The sequence below is a fragment of the Pagrus pagrus genome (assembly GCF_965226575.1).
Source record: "Pagrus pagrus genome assembly, chromosome: 22".
Classification (NCBI taxonomy): domain Eukaryota; kingdom Metazoa; phylum Chordata; class Actinopteri; order Spariformes; family Sparidae; genus Pagrus; species Pagrus pagrus.
Genome location: NC_140204.1, coordinates 20,210,408 through 20,231,100, shown reverse-complemented (window position 1 = coordinate 20,231,100; position 20,693 = coordinate 20,210,408). Strand labels below are relative to the sequence as shown.

The 20,693-nt window shown below is 40.1% G+C and overlaps 2 protein-coding genes across 5 annotated transcripts in view; both read right to left on the bottom strand.

Annotated features, from left to right (window-relative positions):
- Window positions 1-1,026: 1,026 nt before the first annotated feature.
- On the bottom strand, window positions 1,027-2,223 carry ccl36.1 (chemokine (C-C motif) ligand 36, duplicate 1). Its single transcript, XM_084344059.1, has 3 exons — window positions 2,063-2,223; window positions 1,754-1,865; window positions 1,027-1,354 (listed from the first exon to the last, which is right to left on the bottom strand). Exons 1-3 carry the CDS (start codon window positions 2,130-2,132, stop codon window positions 1,261-1,263), a joined length of 276 nt encoding a protein of 91 aa, XP_084200185.1. The 5' UTR covers window positions 2,133-2,223; the 3' UTR covers window positions 1,027-1,260.
- An 809-nt stretch (window positions 2,224-3,032) lies between these two features.
- tbc1d14 (TBC1 domain family, member 14) overlaps window positions 3,033-20,693 on the bottom strand; it is a 40,901-nt gene continuing 23,240 nt past the window's right edge. For all 4 annotated transcript variants that reach the window (XM_084344722.1, XM_084344723.1, XM_084344725.1 and 1 more), the window contains 11 exons: window positions 19,170-19,294; window positions 17,670-17,752; window positions 17,247-17,364; window positions 15,365-15,471; window positions 12,679-12,759; window positions 12,510-12,598; window positions 12,202-12,273; window positions 8,747-8,875; window positions 7,468-7,577; window positions 5,910-6,168; window positions 3,033-5,820 (listed from right to left, as the gene is read on the bottom strand). In XM_084344722.1, coding sequence (XP_084200848.1) covers window positions 5,764-5,820; window positions 5,910-6,168; window positions 7,468-7,577; window positions 8,747-8,875; window positions 12,202-12,273; window positions 12,510-12,598; window positions 12,679-12,759; window positions 15,365-15,471; window positions 17,247-17,364; window positions 17,670-17,752; window positions 19,170-19,294 — 1,230 coding nt within the window. In that variant the 3' untranslated portion in view covers window positions 3,033-5,763. The remainder of the gene's footprint in view (window positions 5,821-5,909; window positions 6,169-7,467; window positions 7,578-8,746; window positions 8,876-12,201; window positions 12,274-12,509; window positions 12,599-12,678; window positions 12,760-15,364; window positions 15,472-17,246; window positions 17,365-17,669; window positions 17,753-19,169; window positions 19,295-20,693) is intronic.

The window sequence follows — 20,693 nt, the reverse complement described above, 5'->3', positions numbered from 1 at the left end:
GGGATAGTCCAACCGAGTCACACTAAATGTCTCCACAAAACAAAGGAAGATCAACAAGATACAGTTGGGCCGACAGACAGAAACAAGTTATTATTAGCAGATTAAAGTTGGACACGGCAACCTGAACAATACACTTCTTCTCACAGGAAAGCAGCCAACTGGACATTGTGAGCAATGTAAGGAGGCAGAAACAGTGGAGCATGTGATCCTCATCTCATGTGGGAATTATGTAAAGGATGGGAGGACAAAAACCCAGATAAACACATTTCACGAGCCGTCAGAAAACCCTACAGTAGTACAGAACGTGAATGCAGCACTCTGCGTAGCCTGGCCACATTCAACCCACAGTGCAGCACGTTGTTGTGAAAGTGTGTCAGTGGTAGTAGTACGCTAGTCCAATGATACGACCTCTGAAAACATGTCTTTCTCAACCCTGAAACGTAAATGTGCCGGTTTAACCCTGCCTTTATTGTTCTTTTATGTACTGTTAGATGTGCCTGTTTAAGATGTGACTGAATTTAAAAGGGAAACAATAAATAAACATTTCATTTCAAATGTGTCATTACCTGCTGCTTACTGTGTCGCTGCAAATGTCTGTTTAAATGTGTTAAATTTCTGTTGACTTGATATACTATAGTTTGGGTAATGTTTGATCTTAGGAGACTGTAACTTCCAAATAATTTAGACACATTTGCCTGGAAACAACTATTAAGTTTGGTACCTTAAAACAAAAATAGAGACAGTGTTCATTGCTTCCAAAATTAATTAATTACAAATAATTGCTAGCCTAAGCTGGAGAGTCTTTGAGTCAGTGCTCAGCAGGTAAGCTCAACATGCAAAAACATAAAACTTGTCTACAGTCAAGCAAACTCTTAGTTATATGGAGAGTAAATTGGTCAGTTCATTTTTTAAAATCAAAATATTTTTATTATTATAGATCAAGCACGATGGATTAAGGCTTTTACAAACCAACAGATTGTTTCCTAGTTTTTAAGGAATTAAGAAGAGACGGGGCAACGCTTTCACACTGTTTGTATGAGCTTTATTGTGGATAATACAAAGCATCCAAAAGACAATACAAAAACAAAGGGTAAGTTGGTCAGGCTGCCTATGCAAACTTAAAATAACTCAATTTGGAGATTAAATCTTTACTTATAACAGATTTGCAAAATCAAGACCACACTGTAACAGGCATTTCATAGTATGTGATTTGATAAAAGCGGCAAAAGCATCAGAAACTTGAAAAAGCAGGCAGCCGGTTTAAAAGGTGGTTTCGTCTAAGGTCCTCATGATGCCTTCAACCCAGGAGAGAGTCGGATCTGCACAGATGTGACGAGACTTCTGTGTGATCAGACTAAAGGAAAGAGGAGAAGATGTTAATGTCATTTTAATGGTCAATCTTTTTGTGAAGAACAATAAAAAATAGAATGAAGGAAACAGACACCAACAGTAGGATTTACAGCATTATTGTAATTCTAACCAATAACAAGAAGAAGAAGAAGAAGAAGAAGAAGAAGAAGAAGAAGAAGAAGAAGAAGAAGAAGAAGAAGAAGAAGAAGAAGAAGAAGAAGAAGAAGAAGAAGAAGAAGAAGAAGAAGAAGAAGAAGAATTTTCATCTTAAGAAAAAATAAAAATGTAGGGTGCACTGTTTTTTGAAAAAAATGTGATTATATAGTAATAGTCACACTGAGTAGTACTTGTTATACTTTTTTAAGTAATTGCGTTAAAATAAACTCAAATTTGTAGCACTTACATGACTCCAGTCTTGGGGCAGCGATCATCAGTCAGGTAATATGAACGGACTAGTTTTTTGTTCATTCTTCTCGGGTAGAATTTGAAGCAGCAGTCTTCAGGACCAATTTCACCTGAAGAAAAGACAATAAAGTAATGTATTATCAGGCTGTCCTGACAGCTTAAATATATGTGTGTATGTATATATGTATATAAATATTGGTTGATATATATATATATATATATATATATATATATATATATATATATATATATATATATATATATATATATATATATGTATGCATGTATAACACCAAAGTTAACTTACTCTTGCAGTTGACTGAGGAAAGCAGTGCAGCTCCCAAGATGCAGAGCAGAAGGATGTGACTGGTCTTCATTATGACGCCGTATTCTTCTGGTGAGACACTAGAAATTAATATCACAACTGCTCTTCAACTGCAGTCAAGGGCATCTGAACTAAAGGTGGTGTGGTGTGTCACGTTTATCTCGATCATAAATGTTCAAAGAAAAAAAAAGGTGTAGGAACATGGAGGGGGTTTGTGGTCTCAGGGTACTGAAGTTGCTAATGTGAAACTTTCCGCTCGATTTTTTTTTTTTTTTTTTTTAAAAGGTTGAGTGGTTGATTACAGAGGAAATGCCTTTGTGGTGAGCCAAGATGTAGCTCAAAGCATAACCATGACTTCAATTTTTTTTTTTAAACTAGAAGTGGCCAAACAAGTGTTACACTTTGCTCAGCTGAATAAAAGTTTGACAGTCTTTGTCTTGTGGTGTACCTCTGGGCAGGGCCGTAGCCAAGGTTTTAGAAACACTGAGGTCATGCATCGTAGCCCTGCTGGGGGGGTGCAGGGTTAAGCCCCACTGCAGGAACATTTTGGTAATAATCACTGAACAGACAGCTCTCTATCTGTCAAAATATGCCATACAGCTAAGTAGTTTTAGCAACTTTAATTTAACATTTTAGGGAGTTTATATATTAGAATTTTTAATACAGACCCAAAAATAATAGAGGACATGACCTCAGTGTCCTCAATGGCAGCTAATCGACGCCCTGCTTTTCTCCATTTATGTTACCAATAGAGCACGTAATCCAAGACACAATTACTAGTTTCCATTTTTACGCAGATGACACAGCTTTATTTCTGTTTTGACCCCACCAGTAACAACCAATTGCTCTTTCTATCAGCGCAAGCCTAAATGCAATAAACATTCAAATATGAATTCAGAATAGTTTTTTCATTTTCCATTTAATGTGAACAAAGAAACAGCACTGCTCCAAGTTGAATATGTACAGCTCTTTATTTTAATAAAACCATTGTTTATATACATTTCAAGTGAGATACAGCTGCATGGTAACCCTCTGCTGTCTCCATGTCTGTCCATCACTCCTCTACAGTACACGGGTCTCTTGAGGAAAAACAAAATAGAAAATTGCAAAACAAACAGAAAGAAATTACAAATATCCAGTGAATAAAACCGCTTACTACACATTTCATTCAAATTTAGTTTGATTGAATTTTGTTTTGAGGATCATTCAGTGTTTGCCAGTGTGATAGAAGGGCAGGAAGCAGGTAGTGTTGGTAGAGCTGGGAGGGTCAATTCATACACAGGCCAGCCTTTAAATGTAACAACTAACCCAGTAACTAAAAGATCATTCTTAAACACACATACACATGAAAAACACACACTTGTATCGTCAGCTGGTCACAACTTAAGCACAAAAAATAAAGGATGACAAACAGACAACCCGTTAAAACCTGTGAGTGATGACAAAGTGATGATGCGAGGCACAAATCAAAGGCTTCCATTAACGTGCAAAAAGCTTTATTGCAGTCCTGCCGTGTGTTGCCACACTGGGGGAGTCGGGAAGGGGAGGGGGGAGTGCATCAAGAAGAGTGATCAGAAGTCTTTCTGCATTTGAGATTTCATTTGATGAACATACTGTGCAAAATGGGCAAAATTACATTTAACAAACTGTTGCTTTTCTTGCAGGATCAACAGTACAGATGGTACTTCACTTTAACTTAGCACTGTCAGGCTAGGCTGTGTGACCTCATCAAAACAATGCTGGTCATGACGCTTGATATAAATATTGGCCCCCCCCACCACTGGTCAGGGTGGAGTTGCACATTAACCATGATGTGAACGCAGCAGCGACACACTGACGACCTCAAAGAACAGCAGCCACAAAGTCAGAGATGATGTAGTCACACCTGCCGCCATCTCACCCCTGACATGCAGATAGTCCGTATGACAGGAAACCAGAATCTGTCATCTAAACAAAACAACTAGCCAATTATTTACATGCCATGGTCTTCTTGCAAGTTTTGCTTTGCTTGGGTCTGGTTCTTGTGTTAAAGGAAAAGCTCACCCCAAAATGGAAATTCCACATATTATCTCCTCACCCCCCTCCTCATGGAAAGTCAGAAATTCTACAAACCTTCATCCAAGTTTCCATCAACATTGGCATGTGTAGATAGCGACTGGATTTTTTTCATTTTGAGGTGAACTGTTCCTTTGAAGGCAGACAAAGATGGTGAGAAACTATAGTCAACAATTGAAATCACCATTTTGCAAAGCTAAACAACAAGATGGACAGATGTTAAATCACAGACATGCCACAGACACTCAACAGGCTGCCCTGTAGCTTACCGTCAGGGCTTTTAGAGCGCCTACACAATATACTTGACACTTGATGATGTCCTCAAATTGCTTTCTGTTTTTTCCAACCTACCGTCCTCAAACAAATTCAATGTACTATCAGACAAAGAAAGCAGCAACTCCACACAACTAAGATGCTGGAAAAAGGGAATGTTTTTGCATTTTTGTTTCAATGATGACTAAAACGATCATTTTTCTGTCATTCTTCACTTAAGTGGGTGTGGAGAGGCTCAGCAGCAACCCTTCATTTGACTGGAACAAGTCATGTTTACGTCCGTTTGATAAATATTAAATAAATACAAATTTTAAAGACATCACACACACACCCAGAAATCAGGAATCACAACACTGACAAGCTGAAATGTACCTCAAACAAGGGTGGGGTGGGGGTCCATGTCTGACACTGCATGTTGTGTGTGTCTAACAGCAACACATTACCTCATTATTTACTCCAGTTTCATTGATGTAAATATACTGTAAAACGCATTTACAGGCAGCTTATCGCCTCTTTTTAGAGGGTTCAAACATTTAATTAAATGTAACAACGTGGTGCTCTCTCTCAGAGACACCAGACTTCAGGTGTTTAACCTACAGCATGAAGGTTATGTGCATTTTCATGGATTTTAACTCTCTTCGAGACAGAGTTGACTTCATGGAATGGTTCAGGAAACACGCAAACTGAAAAGCACACGAGGTCCAAAAGACAAAATCAAACTTGAGGGAATGAAGTTTGGAGAGAAAAGGTGCAGAAAACAAAGATATTGAGACAAACCGAGACACACGGATGCGAGCTGAGGTTCCACTTAACATATTTCAACGCTGTCAGACAGAAGATGTCATTCTGGGACATTACGATTATTTTCCCTGACTAATATTTAATTACACATTGGGGGGGTCATACATAGACTTTTTGTCATAAAACAGCCAAATGTGAACTGAAGTGGAACTGTAGCTAGAAAGACAGCAGAGAATAAAAAGTGAAAGATTCTGGTCGTAACTGGCATCTCTGATTTCCTCCGGTCTATGGAGACCTGAGTCAGCCCAGTAGGTGGAGGTGTGTGTGTGGGAGTGTGATACATTCTTCAGCCTCTGCCAGCTACATTTTCCAGTCCACTGCTGGGCCTCGGAGCAACGGAGGGGTGGTGGGAGATAAATAAGGCCTCGTATCCTTTTCACACCCTTCCCTTCAGGGTCCTGGATCCAGTTAGAGCAGTGACACAGCTCCACAGGTTTATCACAGCGGCTACAACCAGATATGTCCCATAGATGTTGAACACAGGTCTTTCTCAGGTCCATCCGGTCTTCTATGAGTCAATTTTTTCCGGTTGAGTCTGTTAGTGTGATCTCAGCTCAGCGCTTCAGCACTGGGCTGCCTCGCTCCGGATCTTTCTGTAATGCCTGTAGGACCTGAGCAGACAGAGGGAGCTGCTGTTAAAAAAATACGTGAGAGACAGTGCCAACAAAACACCGTAAAATGCAAAGCTGCAACATCCTACCTGCGCCCACTTCCTGTTGCGGCTTGCCATGTGAACGGCAGCGATGTGCTGGAAGAGCTGCTCGGCGGGGATGAGGTCGGGCAGTCGCGTCAGGAACTGAGCCATGTGGATGAAGTCCATGCAGGTCAAGACATCCTGATAGAGACGCAGCAGGCCCAGCGCCGTGCGGAACAGGAACTCCTCGCCATCTCGGCAGAACACATCCCACACCCGACATGCCAGGTCCAACGGCAACGACTTACTGTACAGAGTGAAGATCCTGGAGGGAGGGAAACAGAGAGAGACAGTGCACATTAGATAATACAGTAACTCAGTTCAAAATGATGCACACATGAAAACAAGGAACGAGCACATACATATCTGAATCTTTGAGGTACATTTGCAACTGTATATTATTAAGTGGTATCCTCAGAGGTTTAAAAATTAAGCCAACGCAGAAGTACCAAAAACTGCAGTTCCTCAAATGGCCACTTGAAGCGGACTCCAAAACAAAAGTTATAATCCCCAACTTTACAACAAAAACAACGCTACGCTTTCCCAGGCTTTGACTGATAGCTCGCCATGAGCTGTCTACTGGGCTTCACCTCAGCTAACTGCAGTCACTGATCTTGACCTCTCGTCCGTGTTTGTGGTGTTGATGCCTTCTGGAGAATTTTAATGCAAATATCGGATGAATAATATGTCTTGCTGTGTGGTTAATTGTACTAACAAACCAGAGTGGAGGGAGAGACCCTGGTGTTTTGGATCATGAGCGACCTTGTTAACCGGCAGACAGCTTTTGCAGCTGGCGAGCTCTGGAGGAGACAGCCGTGGGCAAAGCCCAGAGCTTCTGGAGGAATCAACACCCAGAGTCGAGGAGAGTACAGAGTTTGTGTTGTAAAGTTTTGGGATAAAAATGTTCTTCACTCTCTCTTCTCAACCTGTCTGCCATGAAGTATGTCCAATATTCACTGTATGTTAGGTCTGTTTTTGGTCTCTACCAACTCCCAAGGGAAATATCTGGCTCTTTAGCTGCTAAAATGCTCTTAGCACTGCTGGATCTACTACAGGAGTTTAGTTTGACATTAAAATGCGATGAAATATAGTGATAAGCTTGAAAATGTCCAATTTAAGTCAAATCAATTTTGTTTTGCATGTTCATAAGCATTTATAAAATTGGATGGAAATTGTGACATTAGATGCATATAATGCCCTAGTCACTCGATTTAGAAAAGCTGGATGTGGTGTGGGTGATATAAGTGTGAAATAGAAATGTAGAAATTTCCCCAGTAAGTGGGTGGACTACTGAGACCCTGGCCCACACTACCAACCATGCCATTTTCTGAGAATCACACCTGACACTGAAACTGTGAAGGGTTCAATGTGGGTAAGTGTCAAATTTTGAGAGAACGACATGTAACACGTTTTTAACATGATGGGGAACAAAGTGCACTGCATGTGTGTAGGTGGATAACATATATAGTTACCACTGAAGCTGTGAAATGACATAATGGCAAGTAGTTCAAAATGAGGCCATCTGGAGGAAACAACACAAAATATGAAAGATTGAGAAACTCACCAGTCGATTAAATAAATATCAGGGGTCAAGTTGTTTTTCTTGAAATGTGCAAAAAGCTTTGGTAGATTTTCTTCAAAGAACACTTCAAATGCCGAAAAGTAGGTCAACATCTGCAGAGAGAGGAGAAGGTGGTCTTACAGAGTGACACACACACAAAAACCACGATGTTTATGAAGCAGTGAGACACCCGAAATGGTAGATGATGATTTCTGTGGTGTCAGAGAAATGAGTGTGGAAGGTTTTCAGTGAAATCTGCTATCAAGTAGCACATGGCACACAAATATCTTTTTTTTTTTTTGCATGCCAGCCACTTGCATATTTATGGCAGCATTTGACGAGTGGTAATTTTGTGCCCTGTTTATGAGCAACAAGACACACACGAAGCCAAAAAGTCTGGTTTCAGCTTCTTAAATGTGAATATTTTATTTTTTATTTTATTCTCTAATTTTAAACTGAATATGTTTTGATTTGTTCAGCCAGCAGTCTAAAATGAGACACGACCATGGCCTTTTATAAACCCAATGATTAATCAAGAAAATAACTTGCATATGAATCGATAATCATTTGGGAATGACTGTTTTTTTCAGGGCCAATACAGATACAGATAACCAATAATTGAAACCGATATACATTTGCTGTAATGGATAAATACTGATAATCTGAAAAATGCTGAATATTAGCGCTGATAATTGGCCAGGCAGACAATCCCCAGTAGAAATATACTGTCAAGATCTGAAAATCTGATCAGACTGCTAATGATTGTATTCTAAATTGTGTAGTGTTGACATGTTTTGCTGCCCCGTCTTTTTAAAACATTTCTATCGATATTTGAATATTTTTTCTGTTTTTTTAATGTGACAACTTTTTTGTACTACTTTCTTACAATAGTCAGGGTCAGGGAGGGTTTATATCATATGGTAAGTGTTGTTATATTCTTGGTATGGCCCCTTGACTCCACAGGATAAAATACTATTTTGTGCAACCTTTTTCGGTCTAATAAATAAATCCAGTGTGTGTATACTATTATTTTTTTTACTTCAGGTCTAAATATAAGATGAGTGTGCCCCTTTGTATAAATATATTGTTTCCAAGGTCAAGAATAAACTTCCACACTCAAGAAATGTAAAATATAAAAACAGTCCTGGTCAACAAGCTGATCTGGTATCTGATCGAGCTGTAACAATTCTAAAAGTCATGTGTACAAAGTGCATTTACAGGCATTGTTTGTTAAGTGTATGTGCATGTAGAAATCTGTATGTGTGTACGTGCGTGTACTGACAAGGCTGTGGTCGACTCTGAAAAAGGCCATCTGACAGGGCTTGTTGAGCAGGTTGGCAAAAGCTATAAAGGCATCGGCTGTGTCCAGGTTCAGGATCAGCACTGCTGCGATGAACGACATTCCCTGCACCTAAACACACACACAGACACACACACAGACACAGACACACACAGACACACACAGACACACACAGACACACACAGACACACACACACACACACACACAGGAAAGAAACAGTTAACAAGGCTTAAAAAATGTGTTGATATGAACACATGACACTTTGACATCTAATTCATCTAAATGTGAGAACAGGAAAAGACAATGGCAGCAAGTTAACACCAGCTAAAGGTGAATTTTGCACCACACCATCATCGGCACTGTTGCTTTTTTAAGCGCTCCATTTAAATCTGCTTTAACTTACACTCATACTGTAAATAGCCGGGCTTTCAGCGTGGATATTAAACTGGTAGAGATGAAATGCTGACACAGACGCATGCAAAGAGCAAAACAAAATTACAAAATCTACGCATTCACCGCTGTGTGCAGCCTTTTTTTTTGTGTGTGTGTAGCAGCTCATGGGTTGGGGTCAGTGCAGGAAGTCACACTCATTTCTACCAAGTATAGACAGCGTGGGTCTGCAGTGAGAAGCAGCAAGGCAAACCGCAGCATTTACAAGCAAAATGTGGAACTGAAGAGTTACAGCAGTGCACAAATGAGTTCAAAGTGAGAGCGAAGCATGGTGTCCAAACATAATTATCAATTTAATTCTGCTGCAAAGTGCTGAGTTTACACTTTGCTCTCCAAAGTTTGATGTCAACAATATAAGATGTATCAGGAGACGTTTTAAATGCGACATACAAACAAATACAAGCATCAAGAGGAGGGATGGGATTTAATGCTTAACATGAGTCTGGGAACAGAGAGCGATGAATCACATGATCAGTACTGTAACTCTCCTCAGAGGCAAGAGGAGGGTGGATTAAAGGAGAAGATGCAGAGGTTTGCTTAGTGGGAAATCACACCTACACACTGTAGAAATGCCTTGCTCAAACCACTGGGCACTGCACTGTAGAGCTGTACTGAACATGAGTCAGGTTTGAGTTCATCTTGTGATTGAATGACTGTGCTGAAGCAGTGATGTGAACCTCAGAGAATAGCCTGACGCTCAAATGAAAACTCATCCTGACTTGAGTTGAGCGCTCAGGTTCTTTTACAGCTGTGTGCATCTGGTCTGCTGTGGTTTCTCGTTAGTCTTGTTTTATTACATCTGACCTGGGATCAGTCTCATGTTGTGCCTCTGTTGAGATCAATGACCTTGAGGTGAATAATCTTGTCTGGTCAATTAGGAATATTGGTGGTGACAGATTTCATGTTTCATATATTGAAGGGAGGTGAACCATGTTCCTGGTTACAACTGCAGCAAGCTGACAAAAAATATAAATACACATATAATTTACATTTTTTTATAATTTCTGTTCTTCTTTCTATGTATAATGATAGTGATGATAGATATGGTGACAGATAATTTAGCATCTGTACTCCTGGAGAGTGTATATTAGCAGAACGAGCACTGAAGCTCACAGCTATCACACACAAATAAGAGAAACTAGTTTTACTTCATATATAACAGGGCAAAGTTAGTAACAACTAAATGCATCCTTAAATATTGATTTCGGCAACACTTTATAATAACCATAATTAATAAATAAATTGTACATTTAGTAAATTAAACATTAGTTGATAGTTATTTTGCTGTTAACAAACACTAAAATGCTTTATAAAAATATATTATGGATTGTTTATTGTAAAGTTGCAACTGATGTTTATTAAACTTTGTAAATGGACAATAAATACTGTATAGTTCATCTATAAACATTGTCTAGATGGCCATTATGAAGTTGCAACTGATGTGTATAATACTCTTCAATTCCTAAGAAATGGTTTCTAAAGCATTTTGTCTATCAACAGTGAAATAACTATAAACTTTAGTTAACTAGAAGACTTTCATTTATAAATGATGGTTTTCATATGGGAGTGTTACCGAATGTTTTAGTCAACTTTTCTTTTTGCATGAAGTTTATTCATACTTTGTTTTAATTTTAGCCGATAACAAAAATGCATTCATAGTTAAATTTTTCACTTTGGAGATGTGAGCTGTTCCAGTAAACAAAGACCCAGTGTGTAAAGACAGCAGGGAACCACAACTGAGATGCTTCTAACACGGTAGAGTTTAGCTCAGCGAGGCCTCAGGATGGAAATGCACTGAGTCACACAGTTGGCACAAAGAATATTGTCTACCCGCTGTCTGACAGACACCTCACACTCAGGCGAATACCGTGAGGCATCAGTCATCCAGACCGCATGATCGACAATAATAGACTATGTAGGAGTTATGTGGGAGATGGAGTCTGTGATATGTTATTATCTAACCTTGATACTACGCAAGTATTACTACTGCACATTACTGGAGACTGTATACCAATATGCAATGTGTTGTCTTACTTTTCTCCCAATTTAATATTGACAAAACCAATAAAATCCTCATATATAAATAGACACAGGCATTAAGACCCATAAAACAAAAACTATTATAAGGCTTAGGGCTCATTTTTTGACCCCTTTAGGTATGAAAATAGATACGTCCATCTCAAGTGACGTAACCATAACTGCTCACATCCCTCCATGCGTCCTTTGTGTTGGCATGGATGTTAAGCATCCAAAAGACGGAAGCTCAGAGTCAAGATTTTCTGACACCAACAAATATGGCGATGGCGGGGAAGGTTGTGATAATGTGGCTTTTAATAAAGAGGCAAAAGTGGAGGCATCATTGTAGACGGAGGTGGTCTCTGAGGCCATTAAATACATCACGATGTGTTGATGAACGTCATTTCCAGTACTTTCAGATGTCCGCTTTTGTTCAAGCTTCTACACCGTGTCCTATGTTCATCTCGTGTCAGCTATATACTGCATTGCTTCGTATGGATCAGTAAGCTTTCAGAAAAGGTGAACAAATACGGACGAAATTAGTACAGACAGAGGTTTCCGTCCATATCCATATCTAACAGTGAGCATAAATGAGCCTTTAAGCCTTTAAGCACAGCACCCAAGCCACATAAATGTCAAGTCAATGTGGAGAGCATCAAAACTAAATGACAGATCTGATGGTTGTAGTTAGCAGTGAACTTCTTTAGCAAGTTTGATCATTAAGCTTTATGTTTGTTGATTATTTATTATCTGCTCCATGTGAAATTGCATATTCTTTATTAAAGAAAGAATATTTCTTTCCAGGGGACCCCCTTTCATAAACCCAGGGAAAAATACTGGTAGTGTTTAGCTACTTCGAGGCTTCATGACTGCTTTCTTAAAAAAGGTGCAGTACACTGAGAATAGGTACAAAATGTGCTGAAGTATCACAACAGGATGTAATGCTGTGTTTTGTGTGTGTGTGACTTACGTAGCCAACGTCTGGCCGGTAACAAGTGTATGCCCCCAGAATGCTGTGCAGCACATCATGATATGGCCCACCCTGATGAAGACATAATGAAGACAATTTAACAAAGAGGCGAGAAATACTCCCGTACACACATACTTCCCCAGTATCTAATGTGATACAACTTTGATACAATAACGTCAGAGTGAATGAGCTTCACTGTTTCTTGCCCACGTTGCCATGGTAACCTTGTATTCAATTAAAAAGGCTGACAGAGACATCTTCTCGATGTCGACAACATCAGTCTTGTATGAGGTGGTTCTCTCACTGACCTGCTGGAAGATACACAGGTGGGGGAAAGTTCTTGAGATGTCCAGCTTGATCAGCTCCAGGCTTGACTCCCGATCTGACGAACCAGCATCTGGCAGACATGGTCAAACATTAGGAAGCACTAAGACATCATTAAAGAAATGGCCGGTGCATTTTGCATTCTGTCTCTACCTTCAATTTCAGGCTCTGAGGAAGGTGCTGGCGAGGTCCTCCACTTCTCTTTCGCCCGGGCCAAACAGATGTTATACAGCTCTGCAGGGACACATAACAGCACAGCACAGTCAATATGAGAGAAAGAGAGGAACACAGAGGCCTGAGATGCTGAGCAGAGAACATGATGACTGGACAGAAACCATTTCAGGTGATAAAAGGATTTGGCTCTCTACATTATTCTGCAGCAGAAACACTAAAGGTGATTAAAGGAAACACATCAAGCTCCGTTTCCAGCAGACATTCATTTTTGTTGCAGTACACTGAACCTCCCGGCCTGTGCTCTGACCTGTGGCTGCCCTCTAGTGATGAGATGCTGGAGTGAAATAATGAGCTTTTCTGAGTCGTGACACAGAGCTCTGCACTGGTGGCCCTGATCTTGTGCAGGACAAACACCAGCAGATTAATATTGACTACAGACAATGGCAACTACAGGCCATGCTGAACAGACTCTTAAGCAGCTGTAATGAGAACTGCAGTCTAATTTGAAGATGTTCCTTGGGAATAAAAGAATAAATATAAAGATATCTGAACATAAACATCAAATCATTTATCTCTTTTTTTGTTGATGCTCAACTTTTTGAAGCACATAATTTGCGTTTGAGGGACTAAAACAGGAAGTATAACGTTGCTGTCGTAGATTCAGTGAGTTAACTGTGGGCTACAACTTGAGTCTGGTTTATTTTCGCCTATATTTGCTCACATTTTGGAAAAAAATGGCATATTTAAAAAGTATGCAGAATTAGCTATTAGCAGTTCCTGTTTACAGTTCACTCATGGATGTATAGACAACTACAGTATCAGTAGATTACTTCAATACTGAATAAAACTTAAAAACAAGATTATTCTGGATTTAGGCAGGTTTTCTAACTGGAGTCATGGACGTTTAAACACAGTGGTCATCAGCAGACCCAGATGGAATCAGCAAACAGTTTTCTGCCCTGATCCAGAGTGAAAATCTGCAGAATTCAATGCAATGTTTATTCATTTGTAAATGTATAGACAGTGTCCATTTAATATTGTTTTTGAGTAAAAATAAGGAGACATAATACAAAAAAAAACTAAAATGATCTTAAGCATGCTTTAAATACATATGTTGTACTTAGTTTCTCAGCAGTAAATCTTTTTGACATATTGTCACACTGGTGCTGAAAATGTAATCTTAACGCTAACTGTATGACATGAGACTGTCCTACACATAGACAAGGGGGTGGAGAGGTGTTAATGTTCTGAGTTTTACAAGGAGCAACTTTACTCATTTAAAGTCTAAGTTGTCTGCAGAATCCGTGTGGGCCTGGTCATCAGACAAAGACAATGTGAGTCACCAAATCTGAAAATTGGTGTATCATGTCTGTGTGTTCAGATCTGACTACAATAACACGACTATTTTTTGAAGAAAGTTGCAGCAATCAGCAGCTAATCATTTTTAAAGTACCGCTGTAGCCTCCATGAGCTGTGTGTCATAGCTGCTGCAACTACTGACTGTTAATAAACAGCATCTGAATCTGCAGGTCGAACTGCAATAACTAACTTCCTGTTGTTTAAAAACACCAGCATGTCACCTTTACCTCACACTGAAACTTTGCCGCATGTCTCTCCCTCATACAGGCAGCAGACTGTAACGTGCTTCCAGATTAACGATGTTAACGGCGTACAGTCACACTGAAGTAAGCCTGGAATAACATTGCCTGCTTTTCTATTTATTAAATCAACAATCAGTTTTGATTCAAGAAATTATGCTGAATCGGATTGTTACACAATACATTAGTATCAAGACTTAAGCTTTTCAGTGGCATTAGAAGTAGTAGTTGTAGTTTACAGTACAGTAGTAGTAATGCAGGTACTAGCAATAGAAACCTTAGTATGACTAGCTGAAGCAGACTTAGTAAAAATGCTAGTGGTGGTATTAGCAGAAGTAATAAAACAGCTTTACTTAAAATGGAGGAATATTGTCACTGAGCTGCTATTCATAAAAGACGGACACTTTAGAAAGGGACTGAGCTTCGGATGAGTGTGTGTGTGTGTGTGTGTGTGTGTGTTGTGTGAGTGATAATACATAGGACTGTGCTCCATGTAAAAGGCTGAGTAGTACAAAGCAGAGTGGGTTCAGCTAAGCAGTCAGCGAGAGCTTATCTACAAGTAGCCCTGAGGGTGCTGAGGAGCTTCCTCTGAGTGAAAGTGGAGAGTGAGTTTGCAGAGTGCGTTTGTATGCATGTGTGTGTGTTTGTATGCATGTGTATGTGTGTGTTTGTATGCATGTGTGTGTGCAATTCTGACTAGAGAACTAATTGAAATGCTGCATGTTTCCTCTCGTACTGGGGGAATCATTTGACCGTGCTACGTCTTAATAGACACACTCTTCCTTCCTCTTTTATCCATCTTACTGCCACTTATTAAATTACAAACAGAGACGAATAGCTACACACATCTTTGTGTGTGTGTGTGTGTGTGTGTGTGTGTGTGTGTGTGTGAGTCCAGTATATGTGTAAGTGGACAGTGCTATCCCGTTAAATGATCCAAGAGATCTGTCTTGTTTTTGAGTGCAAAACAAAGATCAGTCAGGTGACAGTGCAAACATTATATGACAATCACAGGTTTACAGATAACACACACTGTCGGATGCACACACATGCGAACACCCACGCACCGTGTGTGATGTTGAGCTCGTTGCCCACAGCCAGGCTCCACACTTTGCCTCTGACACTGGGGGGGATGCCCTGCCACCAGAGGTCTCTCACTCGGCGAGATGTACACCTGCAAGAGGGCAGAATGTGGAAAGGAAGTTAAGGAGGTTGATTATTTATGACTTTCATACAGAAATCATCATTTGCCGATCAGAGCCAGAAGGGGGCAGGGTGAGTCCTTCCAATGCTGCTGAAGACAACCCTTATTTTACAATGTCGCCCCTCTAATTCAGAGTAGTCCATCTGTCAGAGGAGTTTTTAGGAGAGTGTGTCCTGTGCATTACAGAGACTTGATTTGAAAAGCAAGATGACATGAACTCTCCACACAAAATCTTAATTTTTATGTCTGGAAAAGAACTACTAATCTCAGTCCGAGCCCTTACACCTCTGCCTTTACATTAAGGCAGCATGACTGTATGACTAGGAGGTAGAACAGAGGCACTGACATTGACATTAATTTGAATCAACATGCTGGAATGCAGCATGTTGAAGCAATGGGAGGCAGTTCTGTTGTAAAAACAGGTTTTGTTTTGTTAATCTTATTATGAGTCATTATGATTTGTTTGTATTTCCTCCCTGCAGTGCTGCTCTGCAGCAACTGTTCACTATATGCTCCCAATATGGAGCCAACTGTGACATCACAATAAATGCCAACAATGGTCATGTGCTATAATGATGATTTGGTGGAATGGAAAGAAGACAGAGTATTAGTATCCTTCACGTAGGTCTGAGGGATGTAATGTGTCGGTCACCATTCTACAGCAATGTAATGGCTGAATGAGACATATAATGACTGTGTAATAAAGTTTATGCTCAGGGCAACACATTGTACACACTATACGTATATTCAATGTATTGAACTGAGGGCCTTTCAGCGCAAACATATAATTCTCGACTGTGGTGTAGGTTTAGCAACTGCAGTGTGCAGAGTTGTAGAGTCATTTAAGATGGTGCTATCAGGAAGATGACATCCTCATGTGGTTGCCAAGTTTTTTTAGTCATAAATTCATAAGTGTAAATAGGGTATCAACAGTGGTGATGATGGTGATGATAATATTATGAGATATGGGTGATATTTGTATGAAATGTATGTAAATATCATTGTATATTAAATTGTTTCTCTTCTATGAACTGTGGATCTCAGATTAGGTGAAGTGCCTGGGGTCAAGTGGGATCACAAGCGTTGTTGGAAACTAGCCAACACAAACAGAGGAGTAACTGAGCAAACCCAACTGTATATAAAAATAACTATCACCATTTTGAGCTTTAATATGTTCCATGCTCAATCTCTGATTTATAATTGATTCTGAAGCTAAATGCTGACTCAGTGAGGGCAAGTGACTGCATTTAATCTGTCGTGATGCACTTCCTGGAGGAACCTGGCTGCTTTGCAACTTTTATTTTCCATGCTAAATCCAGTTACAGTTCATTTAAGCATGATGCCACTAAAACACCAAAACAGACCAATGAGAAATAAGTTTCAAACCAGACTAATTTCAAAACATAACAATTACAGACTACTCTGATCCATTATGTATAGAAAAGGAATAAAATCAAGATCCCTTCTTTGTTTGAAGAATTGCACTGCTCTAAACTCCGGCCAGCGTTTACACTGCATTTTTTAAGTTAATTTTGCAAAGACAAAGTATTTGGAAAATCATTACTTTTATTATTATCTAAACTAAACTCAGGCAAATTCACAAAAGCATTGCTGACCCAGCATTGTACCTGGCTGCAAAACTTTATGGGCATGTTGGCGCTGTAACATAACCAGCGCATATTGTTTTTTGTAAATTGGACCTTAAGACGGACAGTATTCTCCCATCAGTCTTTGTGTGTACTCACACTGTACTCCAGTTGGGCAAGATCTCCTGGTTCCAGGTCTGGGCGGCTGTGCCAATGCTCTCCTCGAGCTTACACCGATCCTCCAGCTGCTTCTTTCTCTTTTGAGCCTCCTTCAACTCTACAGACGAGAGAGAGGTGGTTAGATCCAAAAAGAAAGAGGTTAAGTTAGAAGAGAGAAAGTGGGCTGAAAAGAGACAGAGTCTGTTCAGTCCTGCAGTAGTGTGGCTAGCAAGTGGAAGAAAAATATATGGCAATTGATTGCTATGGCAGGATGGATCAAACTACATTGCTATCCAGCTTTAAAGATTCCAGTTTGTAGCTGTGGTGAATTCAAGGGCTGCAGAGAGGACCTGACTTTCTGCAGTTGAACGCTCTGGTAGAAGATGGTAAGAGAACACTGATTACTTTGCCAAATGAGCTCACCTCTCTTCTTGGCCTGGGCCACCATCTCTTCATACTGTTGTCTGTGTTTCTGTGCCTCCTCAGCTGGCTTGGCAGGCAGATTACTGGAACACACAAACATCAACGGCAAAAGAAACAGGTTAGTGACTATGTGTTCCCTAAGCTCAACATGCATTATTCATGTCAAGCAGGTTTGAGTGGTATTAAGAGGAAAAGGTACAGAGACAAAGGAACAGGACAGGAGCCCTCCCCTGACCTCAAATACCATTTGGAAGGTTTTCTGGAGGTTTCAATGACACCGGATTTATAACGTTCTCATTAGAAATGGGAAAATCTACATTCTAAGACAATAATTTGTGCTGATGAAAACCATTTCATACAGTTTTTATAGGGACAGAGCAAGTTAATGAACATCAGTAAAAAATTCACAATGTAAACATGCTGGATTTAGCAAGCGGTGGTTTGCTCTTGCTCCACTTTGAGGATGAGCAACTGAACGGCGACAGGACATTAATCATTCACAAAGTCATGACAAAAAATAAACAACAGGGTAGATTTTAACTGGCGAATGCCTGTTTGGTGACTCAACCTCCAAAGGCTTTCCAACACACTGGCCGGTAAGGTTTTGTACCAAAAAAAAAGAGTTTTGATGTCATTTACAGGTGCGCTGCTTCTATCCTCTCTGCTGTCTGTGTCAGAGTTGACACACACAAAGACTTCATGCCCATACGAGAATAGATTTCCAGACTTTACGCGGTGCACTTGAAGGAACAATGAAGGGTTCACTTTTGTCATTTGTCAATCTGAGTAGATGCCCTAGTAAGGATGACATTTGATTGCAGTGCTTGTTTTTTCAAAGCCAATTACAACAACAAAAACAACAACTCGTCTTCCATTCTACAAATATAGATAAATAACTGTTCTGGTTTATTTGTACCAGTAGGGGGAGGCAGTGAAGAGGAGAAAGAGGTTGAAAGTGCCATGCAACAACAGACCCAGGCAGCAGCAGAACTCAGTTTTGCCAGTCATAGTGTTAGCTAGATTTCCTGTGTGAACGCAAGGAAGTTCATTATAAATCATGCTATTGTTTTCATTTTATTCACTTTTCACGTTTCCCAGCACGTGCTAATCTTGCAGCTGAGCAGCAACACTGAATGAAAGATGAGGCCCACCATACGTCTGCCTGTATGTTAACAAAATGTAAAATGCTAAAAAAAAAACAAAAAAAAAAAACAGGGTAATGGAGCCATGCTGCCGAAAGGCTATTAAACTTTCAGCAGCACTTCTCTTTCACCGCCTGTGATACAAACAGGGACACAGTGAGAGCTGGAACAATACTGAATAGAGTCCAATGACCCGGCATTGGAAGGACTGATACTGAAGGAATGAGGGGAAGATGAAGATAGAAGACAACAGACAAGGCTTTATTGTCTGATAAGCAAACTTCAGTGGCAGTGAGTCAGAATGAAAAATGTGGGATAGCCCAACAACCCAAAGATCTAAGACGGTGTGTTTACATACGCAGGTCTGTCCTCCAGTATAAGTGCGGTGGTGGAGAGGGGCTCAAAGTCCAGGTTTTTCCTCACACTCTGCCTAGGAGACGTCGGGTTGCCAGGTCCAGCTCTGCCACTCTTTGTTTCATATTCCTGACAGACAACAACAGTGGGGTTTTAATTACAACAGTGTTGCAGGGAAAACAACTTGCTTTTTAGGTCAGTTTCATTTGGCCTATATTTACTTTCACATTGCCGCCGGCAATGTGAGGTCTGCCACATTGACACAAACACACACACACACACACAAATATATATATATATACACACATAAACACATACACAGAGAAAACTGCCACAAAGGTAGGGTTGAGCCAATTAAAACAATTTCAAACCAGTACTTTACTTAGTCATACAGGATAGGACTGGAAATCCCAAATTTTAACTTCCAACGTTTAACAGCATAATAATAGATACAATGTATAAAAATAAAGAAAAAAATAGTATCTTATCTATATTCAATAAGGCCTCTGTAAATAACAATATAATAATACAAATATTAGGTTAATCTTATGTTATTCCAATGTGCATTGTGTTGTGCATCATGGGACTGCCAGTGGACGCCAACAACCAAGCGAACAATACATGTCATATTGCTTATTACCAATTTAATACAAGCTGGATATAGCACAGTTGGCATTCACGTAGCTAAATATATATCTAATATCAAAACAGCAAAACCTGGACTGGACTAGCAAAACCAGAGACCGACCCAACACAAGGGTCACTGCTGGCCTCAAAACTAATGTTCTGGTATGACACAGACTGCAAGAATTTAAAGGTTCGGGAGAGGAAAAGTAAGGCGTGTACATGAAGTCATAGACAAACACAGAATTATCTTCTTTGCTGTGAAAACCTTGTGACAATGCACTTATGGCCTCTGAGCATTTGTCAGCTGGTGTCTAATGAGTCTGGGAGTGTGATGCAGATCTACAGAAAGAGGCCATGTGACTTTTACAGCTAAGGCCTCCCAGCAGTTTAACAAAAGGTCATCTAGCAGCTGACTTACAGGTTCTGTGTGCATGAGTGTGTGTGCGTCTAAGCTCTGAGCTTTAATCCAGAAGTCAGCATTAAGGAGCTGACAGAGCACCAGTTCAGGGAAGACCTTCAAAGGAGGCTTCTGGAAGATGCTACATTGTCTCACTAGTTAATTAGGAAGCTACTGTAAATAGGGCAAGTGCAATATGAGTGCACACACACACCCCTCTGCATGTCCAAAATGGCCTCCAGTGTGTGTCGAGCTGGTTAATAATGCAGGCTGAGGACTGCAAGCAATCAGCTTAACACTGTGCTGCCATAGGGACATTCACATTGATCAGCACGGGCTACAACACAGACAGGAAAATCTATTCCTTCCAGGAGCGTGTGTGTGCGTGCGTGACTGTTAGTGATGCAACCAATGTTATTAATCTGTCTTGTGCCCTGCATTGGCCCTGAGGGACAAATAAAGGTAATTGAATCTGATTGAACTTTTGCTTGATGAGGAGGAAAG